This window comes from Aphis gossypii, unplaced genomic scaffold (genome assembly GCF_020184175.1).
Source record: "Aphis gossypii isolate Hap1 unplaced genomic scaffold, ASM2018417v2 Contig00533, whole genome shotgun sequence".
In the NCBI taxonomy this organism is placed as follows: Eukaryota; Metazoa; Arthropoda; class Insecta; order Hemiptera; family Aphididae; genus Aphis; species Aphis gossypii.
The window spans coordinates 50,842-68,599 of NW_026083146.1; the positions used below are offsets into that span (position 1 = coordinate 50,842).

At 27.7% G+C, this 17,758-nt stretch overlaps 1 protein-coding gene across 1 annotated transcript; it reads left to right on the plus strand.

Moving 5' to 3' along the window:
* Positions 1–7,423: 7,423 nt before the first annotated feature.
* Positions 7,424–12,664, plus strand: LOC126554526 (52 kDa repressor of the inhibitor of the protein kinase-like). The gene is made up of 4 exons (XM_050209589.1): positions 7,424–8,327; positions 8,397–9,426; positions 9,544–9,862; positions 12,617–12,664. Exons 1-4 carry the CDS (start codon positions 7,424–7,426, stop codon positions 12,662–12,664), a joined length of 2,301 nt encoding a protein of 766 aa, XP_050065546.1.
* The last annotated feature ends 5,094 nt before the right edge of the window (positions 12,665–17,758 follow it).

Here is a 17,758-nt window from a genome sequence, read left to right on the forward strand (position 1 = left end):
CATGTTGTTGATAATTTAAATGAATATTTTTCATATTGGCCAATATCTAATATTTATCAAAAATTAATTCGACTACCATATAAAAAAGGATTTGTAGTGATGCCATTACTGCATACTGATTAATAATATCATGTATCATAAAGATAAAATAATTTTAATCATAATATTTATGTATTGTATATAATTTACCCTCAAATTTACCTATGTATATAAATTAAAAAAATAACAGTGATATAGCAATAGCACAGTTACATAAATGTAGTACCTATTTATACACATTAATAGATGTATTGTTAAGTTATGCTTTATAAATATTATAATATATGGTATGTTTCTTTATAACATAGATAATGGTGAAATCTGGATGGTATGTAGTTAAGTTCAGAAATGAAAAAAATTTTATTGAAGTTATCCCAAGTAATTGGATTGTAAATTTTGAAAAATGTGAATGGCCAACAAAATTTGGATCCATTAAATTGCAAGCAGCAATCAAAAATAGATTAACACCATCAGCTATTGGGTGGAAATCATTTCCTATTAAAGTAATATGTAAACATATATTTCTTACTTATGATGAAGCATCAAATTTTGCCAACACAACTCTAGCACTAAGTTCATCAGAAAGTCATGCTTTTGTCGTTAAAACGCACCAACAAAACGTAAAAAAAAAAAATCAGCTAATTAACTTCAATAATAGCTCAAGTAGTGATGAAGAACAGTCTGATGTTGAATTAATAAATTTTCCAGTGTTCACAGGTAATGTATTTTATTCTAGGTATGTAAAATATATCAATTTATTTCTAAAATCTATTCATGGTTTACAGGAGAAATTTTGGAACAAACAAGAGGAAATTCAGCAGAAGAATCAAATAATGAAATAAGAGAGATTGATTTAAATAATGTATCTATTGAACTTCAATGTATTGATGATGAAAGTAATAACTTGATCATTATAAGTATCTACATACTTCCATTTTTAAGAATTAGATTCTGTGGTTTATTTCGTTTAAATATAGAAAAGTCATTGGTTACATAACATAACAAATATTATATTACTTAATGATTGAAATTTTTTAATGAAGTATAAAGCAGAATTTATGTATTTTAAAATTCATACTATATTATAAACCATTAATATACTGCAGTTATGATTTAATATTTTTTTTAAGTTTTATATAGTATTTTTTGATTTGAAACAAGCATTTCTTGTAAGTCCTTAAAATATTGATTCTGAAATTAATTTTGTTATTGTTTACAGTTAACAATCATGTAAATGACCAAGCAGAAATAATGGCTAATGGTAATGCTATTGAAAATATGATTTCTACAGTTCCTCATAACTTCAATAATTCAGGTATAAAGAAAAGAAAATTCGTAAATACTAAAAATCAATAATATATTGAATTTATGGATATATAAAATAAATTTTATTTATAGTATACTTTAAAACTTTAAAAATATCTTCTACCTATTATTTAACATTAATTTGTTAAAAACCCTATAAATTCTGAAATTTGTTCAATTTTATTTATTTAAATATCAATTTTCAAACAGAAGCAATTTCTGGTGATTAATGATCTTAGTTATTATGACATCAAAAGATGCTCAAAATTTCAACAATTTTTATGTTTATTAATTACCTATTATATTACCTATATTAAGTTACTCTTTTTATTTCATAGAATTTCAAAGACAGGTAATGAGACAATTAGTTACCCTGAATGCTAGAGCTGCAGAGCACTCTAAATATTTTGATCTTCTCATGTTAATGGTCAATGACATCAAAGAAAAACTTGAAAAAGTACAAGAAATTAATCCAGGAAATATTGATCGCCGAGAGTTAGAAAATAATATTTTTATGAAGCTACCAGTATCTAATGAAGAAACTTTGACTTATCTTACTGAAGCTTTAGCTGAAAGTTCTTTTTTCAATGATGGAACTGTAAGTTATTCATAAAAAATATTTTAATCTTTACTTCAACAATAATAACAACAAGTGTAAAACAGGTTAAGTAACACTGTAAATGAAATTATATTTCTAGATTAAAATATTAAGTATGATCGGTGGATCTAGTTTTAAAGAACGAGTGAGACGCATTTTAAGAAAACTTATTACAGACAAATAAATAATTCAATTTTTTCCTAAAATATTATTACTTAGGTCATCTCATAGGTTTTTTGTTTATTTTAATTTTAATAAAGCGAGTTATGAGTATTTTAAGATATTATACAAACAATTTACAATTTTAAAATACTTGTAACTTGTTTTAAAATTAAAGTATAATAAAAAGCCTATGAGATGCCCTAGGTAATATAGATTTTATCATAGATAATAATATTACATTTAAATATTATTAGAGGTCAATTCGTTCTAATTATTAAACTGATGGAGCTAAACATGAGATGCTGATTATTATTATGCACTTATCAGATGGAAACTGCAAATGTTTGTGTAGTGTCTTCTTAAGAAAAAAATTAATTAATTAATGTTTCTTTTAGAAGCAATCCAATCAACATGTACAAATGCATCAGTGAAAGATATTGAACTAGTAGCAAGTGTTTGGCTCACTAAAGCTGGTGAAAGATTTAAACCAAATATTAATATGAATGTATAATATTGTTTTAAAGTTTAAATAAAATAAAATTTATGAATATGTTTCAAAGTTTATTTTGGTTTTTATTTTTTAGTTAGACAGACTTAAATATTGCATTTTAATGTGAGATTTAAAAATAAGTAGTCCATAAAAAGATATATATCAGAATATTATAAATAAATAAAATATATTATGTATAATATAATTTAGAGATATATATCTATCATCTAAAATAAATTAATATATTCACAACCAATGGATATATGTTTTATAATAAATGGAATATGATATTCATCATCTAATAGTATTTTGGTAATAATTTATAGGAACAATTATGAGTTATTCATATATTATTTAATTTTATATACCCATAGAAGATTGTATGAATAATTTAAATTACTATATGAATATTCCTATATGATTATTTATAGTTGATCCAATAAGACTAGATATTCATGGACTATCTATAGGTGACTCATTTTGCAATTTTTTCACATTATATGAATATTATTAGAAGATCTTTATGTGAATGAAGAATATTCTTTACACATTACATATATTCTTAATGAATATTCTTTTATTATCTTATTAACATCCATGTGTTACTTGGGATCTGGTGTAGTAAGTATTTTATTTTATATATTTATAGATTATTTGATATTTTCGCTATCACTATTGTATTTTTTATTATCACAACAGGCGTCAATTATAGGTTATAATACAAAAAAAGTACTGTACATGGGGGTGCGTAATAAATATTGTTCGATCTGTGATAAAGCAAAATTAAACGGAAATGCCGCTTCAGCTCACGTATGCTTCAAAAATTGGGATGGTACTTCTACAGCAATGGAAGCTGATATTATTGTGGAAGGATTTCGGCAAAGCATTCCAATGCATAATATTATATATAATAAGCTTATAGGAGATGGTGTCTCAAGTGTAACTAAAAAATTATTTATGGCTAAACCATATGAACGCGATGTTTTTGTTACAAAAATTGAATGTATGAATCACATTCTCAGAAATAATTTAAATCGAATCGTTGATTTGTCCGTTCATCGTAAAAGTTCTTCTGGAACAGTTGTACCCGGAGTTCTTAGGAAAGTTTTAAAAGATAAACGACTAAAATTACGGTATGTATATATGCATAATTTATATGTAAATTATATAATATTAATACTGTAAGCCTGCAATTTAGATTGGTCTGTTAAAAATTATTAGAAAAAATTATAAATAAATATTTTTAAAATAGGTGTGCAATTACCAAGGCAATAGTTTTTCGAAAAAATATGACGTTGCATCATAATGAAAAAGTTGAACTTTTAAAACAAGATATATTGAACAGCCCATACCATGTATTTGGAGATCATTCTAATTGTGCCAAGTATAAAAATTTATTATAAATTAAATGATACATTTTTTTTTATCTGCAATCGTTTATAATTATGTATTTATATTTTATGTAGTTACTTTTGTGATGGTCCTAAAGAAAGTGAAGTAAATTTAGTTCCTCAAATGGAAAATTGTGGACTGTTCAAAGATATTTTAGGAGCTAGAAATATTGTCGCTCATCATGCTCAAAGCCTAATATACAACGTAAACAATAATGCAGTTGAAGGCTTTAATAGTGTGGTTGCCAAGTATGTAGGTGGAAAAAGAGTTAATTTTTCTTCTAGAGGTAAATAATAACAAATACTTATAAAACTAAAAATTATATTTTCGTATTATATGTTTGACATATTATGTATAATTAACACTTTATAGGCGCATATAGTGCACGGTGTAATACAGCGGTAACATCGTATAATTTTCAACCAAAATATATAAGTAATTCACATAAACAAATTACGAATACTAGCCCTGGATTATTTACAAAACAATATATAAAAAGAGTAGAAACATCAAAATTAAAATTAAAATGTAGACGTTTAAATTTTGAAAGGTATTATACGTAGGTTGTCCGATAAATAAAGTACAAAGTTATTTTTAGCGTAAACAATGAACCATATCGGCCGGAAATTTCCAGAATTGATAATTTAGGTAACAAACGACATATTCTATGTGATATAACTATTATGGTTTAGTGTTCCGTCAGCTACGTAATTATAAACATGGAAAACCAGTATCTATGTTGCACAAAAGAAGAAGTCCGCGCCGTCATTCGGTTTTTTAATTTTCAAAATATTTCTCCGACTGAAATTCATCGAAAAATAACCGAAGTTTATGGCCCACAAGTTATGTCTCGAAAAAGTGTATCGGTTTGGTGTACAAAATTTAATTCAGGTCGAGAAAGTGTTGAAGATGAGGCAAGAAGTGGTCGACCAATAAGCACGTCCACCGCCAAAACCATTGATGCAGTCGAAAAAACTACTACGATCGGATAGACGACTCAAGATTAGGGAAATGGCCACACAACTTGATCTCCCAAAGACTACTGTGCATGAAATTGTTCATGAGAAATTAAATTTTCGTAAGGTTTGTGCGCGCTGGGTACCGAAAATGCTTACAGCAGACCACAAAACCAAACGTATGCGGATATCCATAGAGCATTTGAATCATGCTCGTAATGACGAAAGCTTCCTCGATCACCTCATTACAGGAGATGAGACATGGGTTCATTATTCTACCCCTTACAACAAACGAGACTCGATGACTTGGAAACATCCCGAATCGCCAGTTCCAAAAAAATTCAAACAAACAATTTCCTCAAAAAAAGTGATGGCTACTGTGTTTTGGGATGCACAAGGAATTTTACTGATTGCATTTTTATCAAAAAATGAAACAATAAATGCTGACCGATACATTGAAACGTTAAAAAAATTGAAAGAAAAAATTCGTTTCCAGAGAAGAGGACAATATTACGCTCAGGAAATGTGAAACTGCTGCATGACAATGCAACCCCACATTCAGCCGGAAAAACCAAAGCTTGGCTGGAAAAATACAAGTGGGAAGTATTGGAACATCCACCATATAGTCCTGATCTGGCACTTTCGGATTTTTTTTGTTTGGTCCGTTAAAAAAACACTTAGGAGGAACTCATTTTCAAAATGAGGAGGAGGTCATGAACGCAGTTACCGAGTACTTCGATGGAAAATGTGCTGCGTATTTCCGAGATGGCATTTTCAAATTACTCCATCGTTGGGAAAAATGCATCAATTTAAATGGTGACTATGTAGAAAAATAGAAAAATATGTCTAATTTATTGTGTAAAAATTTTAAAGTAATAAATTGATTTTTCATTATTCAGTAAATTTTGTACCTTATTTATCGGACAGCCTACGTATTATACGAGTAATAATTATAATAATTATACAGTTTATATATAGGTACTCTTATTATTATTATTAAAAAATAAAAAAAATATTGATTAGAACAAATGTTATTTCATTTGTCAGAATGTCAGATCTCTGTGAGACACTCTGTATAAGTACTTAATAATATAATATAATAGTATTTTTTTTTTTTTTAATTTCTATTTAATAATGCAGTTAATAATATCGTATTCTCATTTTTTAAAAAATAATTCTAACCATTTTATTGCCTAAAAACAAATAATATAATATATTATATATTCAACTGATTTTTTTTTTTTTTTACTTATAAATTATAAGAACCTTTCCAAAGAGAACAAAAATTATTGACGGACCAGATGAGAATTATGGAGCTGTAAATGAATTAGAGTGTACAATAACTGATATGCCACATGACAAATATTTAAAAGAGGAAAAAATATTTTTAAATAATTTAAAGCTAATTATAAAAGAAATAGAAGAAGTGGAAAGAAGAACTGTAGGACAGCAAAATAATAATGAATGGCAAAAGTATAGGAATTCAAGTCTCACAGCTTCCAATTTTGGCAAAGTGTGTAAACTTAGACAAGGGCGGATACAGGGGGGGGGGCAATAGGGGCAATTGCCCCCCCCCCCCGTTCACAAAAAAGTATTAAATATTCCATTTTGTAATTGTGACTAAAATTTTGTTCATGCAAGTTATTTAGAGAGGGTCGTAATTGTATTTACCAAGAACATTTAATTATTTTTCCATTGAAAATTGTTAATTTTTATTTTATTTTAATAGTAATCACAACATTCGAGGCGCAATATTTAATCTACAAACGGTTATTTATGGGGTTTGAGGCGGTTTGGCACAGTACACATACAAATTTATATAATATTGCTTCCTATATTATTCTACGATTTTGCGATAACATCAGTAACCAAGTCGATCTATTTTTAAATTATTATGCCGTACTACAATGGTTTTACCGCCTCGTTGCTTGCCGTTAATAGGTCCGGCGTCGTCGACCGTCGTAACGTTCATAAGTTTTAACAAAATAATTTTGTTTTGATATGTATTACTATGTATAACCAATAACCATATTACGATAATAATCCGTATTAATACTATAATAATACCATCATAATATATTGACACTGTCGAGTATGAGATAGCGCATTCGTGTCCGACGTCCGTACACTCCACATACGACGTTCCAGTAGAATTTGTACACTACACCAAAGAAACATATTACTACTGACTACTGCTACTGCAGGTAAATATTATAATAATTTTAATAATCGGAATTAGTTTTTACATTGTTATAGTTTTAGAATTGGAATTTTATTGCTGTAAGTAATAAAAATCTTTTTAAAAATATGTTTTTGTTCGTAATATTAGGTTTTAACTTTTTTTTAAATAAATAATTTATAATTATCAGTGCAAATCACAAATGCATCTTTATCGAAGTACATATCGAATATCGATTAAAATAGTGCGTAATTTTCCACCACGACCACTGTTTTAAAATTTTTTTTTTCTAGAAATTAATAATGAGTGAAAAAAGAAAATCGAGTTCTTCAATACTATCTTACTTCAAAAAAAGTAATAATTCAATAAACGATCAAAATGATATTGACGAAACATTATTACCATCAACATCCACAGTTTTTACGCCTTTAACTGATAGTTTAGAACCATCAAGTTCTAAAAATTTGACTCATCCTGCTTCTAATAATGATACTGAAATAATAATTAAAACATATGATATTGGCTTATATATACAGCAAATTATAGATGATCACACTCGATATAATTTATTAAAAAACCATTGGGTTGCACCAAAGAGTTATGTGTATCCATTTTCTTTACAAAATTTGAAAGGAAAAGAAATACGTCGACATTTACAACAAAAACATTTGGATATGTATCCATGGGTTGTATATTCAGAAAGTAAAAATGGACTATATTGTAAATATTGTACTTTATTTTACTCTGGTGGTCATGGTACTGGAAAAAAAAATTATATGACTCTTGGTTTACTAGTAAATAAACCATTACAAAATTTTAAACATTTAATGGGAAACACAGGAGATCTTCACTCCCATGAAATAACTAATTATCATATTGAATCAGTTTTGAGAGCGCAGGATTTTATAAAGACATACCAAAACCCTTCTCTTGAAGTTGTTAGTCAGATAGATTCTAACCATTTGAAACAAATAACAGAAAATAGAAATAGGTTGCGCCCCATTATTAAATCTGTATTATTTTTAGCTCGCCAGAACATACCTTTTCGAGGTCATCGGGATGACGGACCTTTGTTGAAAAATAATGAATTATCTCCAAAACTGAACGAAGGAAATTTTCGAGAAATATTAAAATTTCGAATTGAATCTGGTGATATGGAATTAGAAAACCATTTAAAAAATACAAGTTCCAAAGCTACTTATATAAGTAAAACTACTCAAAATGAAATTATTTTCATATGCAGTAAATTAATTATTGATAATATTTTAAACAAAGTTAAGCGGTCTCCATTTTATAGTATTATGTTCGACGAAACAACCGATATGTCACATACATCTCAATTATGTTTAGTCATACGGTATATTAATGAGGAATACACTGTTCAAGAAGATTTCCTTGGTTTTATAGATCCACACAGTTATAATTTCGAAAATTCTGAAATAGAACCAAAATTAAATGGTAAAATATTAGGAGAAACCGTTTTAAAATTAATGAACAACTTCAATTTGGATTTGAATAACTGCGTTGGTATTGCTACTGACGGTTGTAGTGTTATGGCTTCAAAAGTGTGTGGTGCAGTAAAAACTATTCTGGAAAAGATACCCAGTGCTGTCAAATGTCCATGTTTTAACCACGGCTTAAATCTTGCAATTTCTAAAGGTTGTCAAATTCAGTCCATCCGGAATAGTTTTGGACAAATTAAGGAAATTATTTCATTTTTTCATGGAAGTTCGAAACGAAATTTTGTACTACAATCTGTTCTACATTCCTCACTACAGTCACTTTGTGAAACTAGATGGGTTGAGAGGCATACAGCAGTGACGCAATTTTTGACTGGAATTTCGGAAATTATGGATTCTCTTCATAAAATAAGCAATTGGAATGATCGAGAATCATCTAGTAAAGCCAAGGTTTTATTGAATTCAATTGACTTTGAATTCGTCATCACTCTTTATGTTGCTTCACATATATTTTCAATTACACAACCATTAAGCGTAATTTTGCAAAAAAAAAATTTTGATAAACAATCTGCAGTTAACTACATAAATAAAACTATTGAAATTTTAAATAAACTTAGATTAGACGTCAAAACAGAGTTTAAAAATTTGTACTTCAAAGCCGTGAAACAAATGGATAAATTAGAGATTACTGTAAAAAAGCCAAGAACAATATCAATACAGCACCACAGACAGAATCCAGAGATAAAAAATGTAGAAGACTATTTCCGTGTAACAGTATACATTCCGTTTTTAGATTTTATGATAACTGATATGAAATCCAGATTCACAGAAGAAACATTGGGCGTGTATAATCTTGGAATATTTGTGCCAAAAATATTAATTTCTAAAATACAAAAAAACACAGTACAAATATTTGAATCTATTTGGAATCAGTTTCTAAATATACATGGATTAAATGGCAGATTTGCAAATAAAGAAGCTTTTATTGGAAAGTTGCAAGGGGAAATGATTTGGTGGGAAGAATATTGGAATAGAGAAAAAAATGATATTCCTGATACAGCTCTAAAATCATTAGAACATTGTGACAAAGATATGTTTCCAACAATACATATACTTTTAAAGATTTTAGCTAGTTTTCCAATTAGTATAGCTTCGGCAGAGAGGAGTTTTTCCGCCCTTAAAAGGATAAAAACTTGGCTGCGGTGCAATATGTTAGAAGAAAGACTGACAGGATTGGCGATTATTCATTGTCACCGAGATGAACATGTTGACATAGATGAAGTAATAAACATTTTTTCAAAAAATAACAGAAAAAAAGATTTTGTAATTTAAAACATTTTATTAATTTGTATAAATATATAAAATAAACTTTTTTTCATATATTATACTGAATGTTTCATATATTTAAATGTATGTAAGTACATTAGGTACCTAGTTAAAAATTAAAATCAAAGTAAGTGTATTATAAAACAGTAAGTCCCATCATAATCACCAGTATGACTGATTTCTGTACACAACTAATGTCTACTAATAATTAGACAATTATTATGCCTCTTATTCCTATTAATTAATTTTATTCATGTATATATAATATATATAGCCAGATTGCCCCCCCCCCGTTTATTAGCTTTGTATCCGCCCTTGAACTTAGAGCAAGCACTTCTCGGGTAAACACCGTCAAAAACATACTCTATGATATTTTTCAAGGAAACTGCCACTCGGTTTGTATTATAGTTATCAAGCATATTGCATAATTACTCTAAAAATTATGTAGTTAAATGTTGTTTTATTCATACTATAGGTACGGCAATGAAAATGAACCAATGGCTAAAAGAGATTTTGAAAAAAAATTTGATGTTAAAATTGAACCATATTTATACACACAAAACTTAATTATTTAGCCGCAAGTCCCGATGGACTAATAGGTAAAGACGCAATAGTTAGGTTAGGTTTGATCGAGGATTACCTATAAGATCTGGTTTACCGGAACCATAATATTTGTATATACATATATATTTTTAATATACTCTCTAATTATTGTAAAATATGATCCTTTATACCTACCTAAAATAAATAGAAAACTCTTGTTTTTATAGTAAATACATTTTTAAATAATTAAAAATTAAATTGTGAAGGTTTTTGCATTAGGTAAAGCTAAGAAGACGTGTGTAGTATGGACGTCGAACGATAATTATATAGAATGACGTAGAAGACAGCGTATGCGGGTATTAACGTAATTATTATTACCGTGTATTACTATACAGCGCTGTTATAGTTATTTGTCAATTAGCAGATAAGATGTAGAGTGGGTAGTACCTAGTGTAGGGCAGAGACCCGTACACATACTAATAATCATTTACTACGCACACAGTCACAAATAACTCATGCACGCACTTTAAATATTGCCTATACCTAACTCCTTAAATATACACCACCACCGATCCCCTTAAATGTGATACAGATTAAATTACAATACATAGTTCGTAAAGAATTCTTGGATTGAATAAATAATTGAATACTACTAAGTATTATCAAATAATTGGAAATTAATTATTTCGTTTAATTGAATACAATATATACTGTTTTACGTTATGTTTTATTTAATGATATATTTATATATCATATATTTTTTTAAACGTTACGTTTTGTTTTGTGTTATTTATTTATTTATGTTTATCGTTTTCCGTTATAATTACGTTTACAAATCTTAAAATATATTGAATCGTAATAAAAAATTCAAACTCAGAAGTTCTTAAAAAAATAGTATTATAATTATTTGGTATTAAATATAGGTGTTCCCATTTAAAAATCCAATGTTGATTTTTACGGAATTTGTTTAACTCGTAAAATTACAGTTATTTTGTAGTTAAAATTTCATAACCTCGTTATATTAATATCTATGATAAATGAAAAGAAATCTAGACTAATTAAATGAAAAATAAATGAATAAAGAATAATTTTTTATTCGACTAATGACCAACTCTGCATGCAATACGAGACATCATCTAAATAATATTATCAAATAATAATTGTATAGTGAATATTTACCTTTCCTTGAGGATTCCGTTTTTTTGGAGATTCCATGTTTTCCATAGTTTAAAAAAATAAAAAATGTAAAAAATACAAAATACTGTGCACATCTGTAGAGGTAGAAAAATAGGTCGTACTCCGTAGAAGTCAAACAACAGACAAAGCGTAATGTACATGTGCTCTGCACCTGGCACCTACACGTAAACACTAAAAAAACCATGGAATAAATAAAAAAGGGTGACTTTTTTACTTGGTTTTTTAACGATATAGTCCCGCGTTACGCACGACGCACGCACCCGCAGAATCGTGCAGAGCTGCATCCGTGATCGCACGCACTCCACCACGCGGCGCTCGACCACCCGCTTACGGGTAATTGGTGGGAGATGCGCAGCGACCGACGAAATCCGGTCGGCCAAAATGATCGTTCTCTTTTGGAACAGAGTGTAGTGATATAATATACTATTAGTATATACTTACTACCAAGGTGACGTGCTACAATACTCTTGTTATCGCAGGCGCTATCCGCTACTATTACTATTATTATTATTGGTCTCAAATAATGAAAATATATAGTCGCACATAATTTACCATCTCTATCAAACAATATAATTTTACCCTTTCCGTTTCAGTGTGCTTCAACTAAAATGTATATAAATAGAACACTCAATACAAAATAGCTAGTCACTTTTAGAGACGGTACGCAAATCCACTAAATAGCTAGCTACAAGTTGTATCTGAATAAAAAAAAAATGTCATTTGTTAACTCATTAAATAGTACCTAGTAACGAAGAATCGATGAACGAAAGTGATGTAAGTACAAAATAATATGTTTTTTATATAATTTATATTTATTAGTTATATTTTGGAGATGACTAAATACAATATTTTTATTTTGTATAATACTGAACTATGTTGGTTCGATATTATACTTAAAGATATAAATAAATAGGTGTAGCGTATATAATTTTACTAGATTTTTAATTACCAAATTTTATTTAATTTCAGAACGATTATAATAATGAGAGTATGAATGATGAGGTTAAATCAGTTTAATCAGTGAAAAAACAAAACATACGTAGTAAAAATAAAAAACAAGTAAAATCAAATAAGAACAAAACAATGGCTAAAAAAGTAAGTAAAACAAAACATTTACAGTAAAGTAAAAAAAAACATTTTTATTTATTTATTTATTTCTTTTTTTTTTCTGTTTTAGAATATTTCATATTTGGATAATATTGAAAGTTTGCTAAAAAAATGAAAAAAATTGAAACATTTATACATGTTATAAAATTATTTTATTAAAATATAATATTATATTATGTATAAATTGATGATTGATGATCAAATACGATTCTAGGTCACTTTGTACGGTCAGGCATTAAAAGTGCGAACGCGGTCACTTAGTACGGTCTGGTAAAAAGGTACATTGCAGAACGCGGACACTTTGTACGGTCGGGCAAAAAGGTACTTTGCAGAACGCGGACACTTTGTACTATTATATACATAAAGTATATTATATAAATATAAGTTTTTTACCTACGTAGTAACTAGTAATTATGTAAAGTGTTAATTAATTAAAATAGAAAAAATAAAAATAATATTGTTATAAAATATGGTATAATAATAATAATAATAATAATAATAATCTAAATAATCAATAATATCATTCTATCATCAAACTACATGTAAAGATGTGTACAATATAAATATCAAAAATGTCAAAGAGTAGTATAATATAAAAATAGTATTTATATGTAATGATTTTTACATTATAATATGAAATATTATAATCTATATTAAATATGAATGTCAAATGACAATATAAATATTATTAGAAATGTTAAAAATATTATTTGGTAATATTATCTGGGGAATCATGGGTATACATTGATAATATTTTATCATTATATATATTTCTTCAAATATATAGGCTATATAGACTTCAAAAAAGACAAAAATCTTGTACAGCTAACAATAATAATAAACTATTTAATTTATGTAAACATCATCAAAGAAAAGAATTGACAAATATTGAATTTTTAAATTCCGTATACTTAACATGTAGTTTTTAACTATTTCAGTATGTTTTTTTATATTATAGTACTCTTTGAAATGTTTGATATTTATATTGTACACATTTTTACATGTAGTTTTTAACTATTTTTTCAGTATGTTTTTTTATATTATACTACTCTTTGACATTTTTGATATTTATATTGTACATATCTTTACATGTAGTTTGATGATAGAATGATATTATTGATTATTAATTGATTATTTAGATTATTATTATTATTATACCATATTTTATAACAATATTGTTTTTATTTTTTCTATTTTAATTAATTAACACTTTACATAATTACTAGTTACTACGTAGGTAAAAAACTTATATTTATATAATATACTTTATGTATATAATAGTACAAAGTGTCCGCGTTCTGCAAAGTACCTTTTTGCTCGACCGTACAAAGTGTCCGCGTTCTGCAATGTACCTTTTTACCAGACCGTACTAAGTGACCGCGTTCTGTATTTTAAACAATAGACAGTACAAAGGGACCGTTTACCCATAAATACTATTACGGTAAAACAAGATGACAATTTGATAAATGTTAAATCTCCAACTGACGAAACAGTTCCGATTATTGAACATCAGCCTCTATAAGATCAAATATATTAAGACTGTTGATAGCAAGAACAGGTAATATAATATATTATATTAATTATTTACGGAGAGACCAGGACTATTTTCGGATAAACGCTATTATAACGAATGTAAACTAGTGAATGATATTAAATCATTATCCCTACAAAGACGATACACATTGCTGACAACTTATATGCTCTTTATTATTTAATCACCAATTTTCAAAAAATGTATTAACATTATTCACTTTATCCGCTTTACCTAGATCCTAAAATAATATACTTGTAATACATTTTTTAATAATCATATTGTAAGATTAAAAAATAAAAATAAAATTTATATTTTTTTTATAGATGGAAACAAGCTGAATGTAGCCTTAAAGTAACGATAACCGATCAAGTAAAAGATCAAGAACTTAAGAATTATTTAGCAGAGGTTGTACAAAAAATATTCACACGCTTTATGTCTGATCCAAAGAGGAAGATAACAAGAACTAAATTTTCAAAGACATAATAATGTATTTATTAATTACAGTAGAAAAAAATTTGAATATATAATAGCTGGTACTATGTAAAATAATAAAAAATCAGTTTCAATATACTTGTGTTATTTTTTTTATACCATCACTCACATTGTATATCAATTAAATATTATAATATATTATATAATATTTTATTTATGTATGTAAAACAAAAACTAATCGTACATTTATTTTAAAATGTAGTAAAAAGTAGTAATGAAAAAAAAAAAAAATAATAATAATAATATAAATTACTGGTTAATAGCAGATTGAAAAAAAAAATTTGACTACTAAGTCTTGTAATATCTATCTGATAGTGAGTTATAATGATACTGTAATAATTCATACATAAAAGAAATATCGTTAGACTCCATATTACTATAACTTAAGTCATAATTCTGAATATATTGGTTTGTAAATTCATTCCGACGACAAGAAAAAGGTAACCCATTTACATCTGCCATAATTAGTGAATATGCCGTGTCAAAAGTCTTTTGATAACTTGACAATTTTTTTTGTTTTTCAATAATATATAAATCAATACAGTGCTGCAATTGTTTCAAACGGTGTAAATCGATATGTGATAAAGTAATATAATTTTCATTAGAATGTAATATAATTGAAGACTGTTTCAAATTAACAGAACAACTTAAATTGTCAGTTATTCCTACACGTTTACATCGAGTTTGCAGATTATCGATAATTGCATTGTAATTATTTTCACACATTTATGTAAGCCATTGTTCAAGATCAAGGTTTACAATCTTTTTAGTTATTTTACATTCTAATAATATAACGATTGAAATCTTTTCGTTAACAAGCAATCCAACTGTCAAACTTTTTTTACCATACGGTCGAATTTCGAATACTGACTTTGAAACAACTGGCGAAATCATATTGTAGCTAGCGGTCTTTAAATTCTTATAGATTTTTTTTTTTTTTATTCTAATGAATTACGTAGTGCTATGATTGTTAGAGTGTTTATTATATACTGATAATATTGCTAAATATAATAACATTTTATTCCGAAATTATTAAAAAAAAAAAAAAGTAAATACGTGACCTAATTGATAAGTGTGGAGGGGGAGAAGAATTATTAATTATTAATGATTATATACTTACATTAATTTGCATCAAACCTGAAATTAAACCTTATATTATTTAACAGTACTTCACGCTTTATCCATTAGGTCACGTATTTACAAGATAAAGGGTTGAATAATAACACATTTAAGTTGTTTAATAGAATTCGATACAGCTATTATATAATATTTTTTTTTTTGTTATTCATAAATCTTAATATACTAACAAGTGGTATCATATGATTCAATTTCACAATTACATTTAGCTCTTCCACATTTGGTTTTTACATATTCAACAAAGTGATTTCCTTTTGATAATAATACATATATATATACATTCCGGATTATGTCTCGAGTGTTCAATCCATGGTATATCGTCTTTTTTCCAATCGTGTAAGACAAGTCCGCAGGAAAAATATTCTATAACATATTTTACTCCTCTGTATATGAAACCACAATCAGCCAATACATATTTATTTTGAGGTATTTTTGATGGTAATATATCATACGTTTTTAATCTGGATGTAAATGTAATGTATTCCGGATGTGTTGGGAATGATTTGCTTCGTACTAAAGAAACTAATGAAGAAATGTCATTGCTAGTTTTTTGCAAGTTCATGTTTTTAAATGACATTGAAAATCAAAACGTATTAATATAAAAGAAAAAATATTCTTAAGAGATAGAAAAAAAAACATAAAACACAACTTGATTTAACGATGGTTAATTAGTTATTAAAATGTAAAGAATAAATTAATTTTGTTTTTAAAGAATTACAGCTCAGTGTGCCAACATGTATAAGTAATAAATCAATTGTAAATTGTTACTTTTAGTAGTCAGATTGTTACTTTTAAAATCATGATTTATCTGATATTTATGAAATCTCTTTGTAAAAAATAAAAAAAAAGGTGATCAAAAAAAAAATTGACTATCGTGGAAAAAGTGCTCAGACATACATAAAGGTTTTTTGAGATTTTTGTTACACGGTGGAGCATGTAGAAATGCCCCCTTGAAATGAAGAAATCTCCTTGCAAAAAAGGTGCTCAGAACATACGTAGTATGTCCAATAAATACGCGAACTTTTAAAATAAAACTTTTATTTGTTATAATTTATCATAAATCAATTTTATCCCCTTCAAAATAGTCTCCGTCTATAGTGATGCATTTATCCCATCTTTGTTTCCATTGTTCAAAACATCCCTCAAAGTCTTCAGAAGTTAGGCTTTTCAGCTGTCTTGTCGTTTCGCGCTTTATGGTTTCCACATCGTCCCAATGCTGACCCCTCATGACCATTTTACATTTTGGGAACAAAAAAAAATCACAGGGGGCTAAATCTGGAGAATAGGGGGGGTGGTCAAGTGTTGTGATTGAATTTCGGGCCAAAAACTCACGGACCAGCAAAGAAGAATGAGCCAGCGCATTGTCGTGATGCAAAATCCACCCGTCCTCTCCTAGCAAATTTGGTCGTACACGTCGCACACGATCTCGTAAGCGTTTAAGAACTTCCACATAGAAAATAGCATTTACAGTTTGTCCTTCAGGAAGATATTCATGATGCACAATACCACGGTAGTAAAAAAAAACGATTAACATGACCTTAATTTTTGACCGGCTTTTACGACATTTTTTCGTTCGATGATCATTTTTTGACTTCCACTCCATGCTCTGAGTTTTAAGTTCTAGATCGTACTCGTAAAACCATGATTCATCACCAGTGATAACCCTTTCAAGAAAATTAGGAGTGAGTACCGAATTTTTCCAGTCAATGCAGCACTCTTTTCGCCTCAACTTTTGGTCCGGTGTTAGCAGCTTTGGAACAATTTTCGCACACAATTTTTTCAAACCTAAATTTTCCGTCAAAATTGTGTGCACAGACAATTTTCCGATACTAAGCGTATCA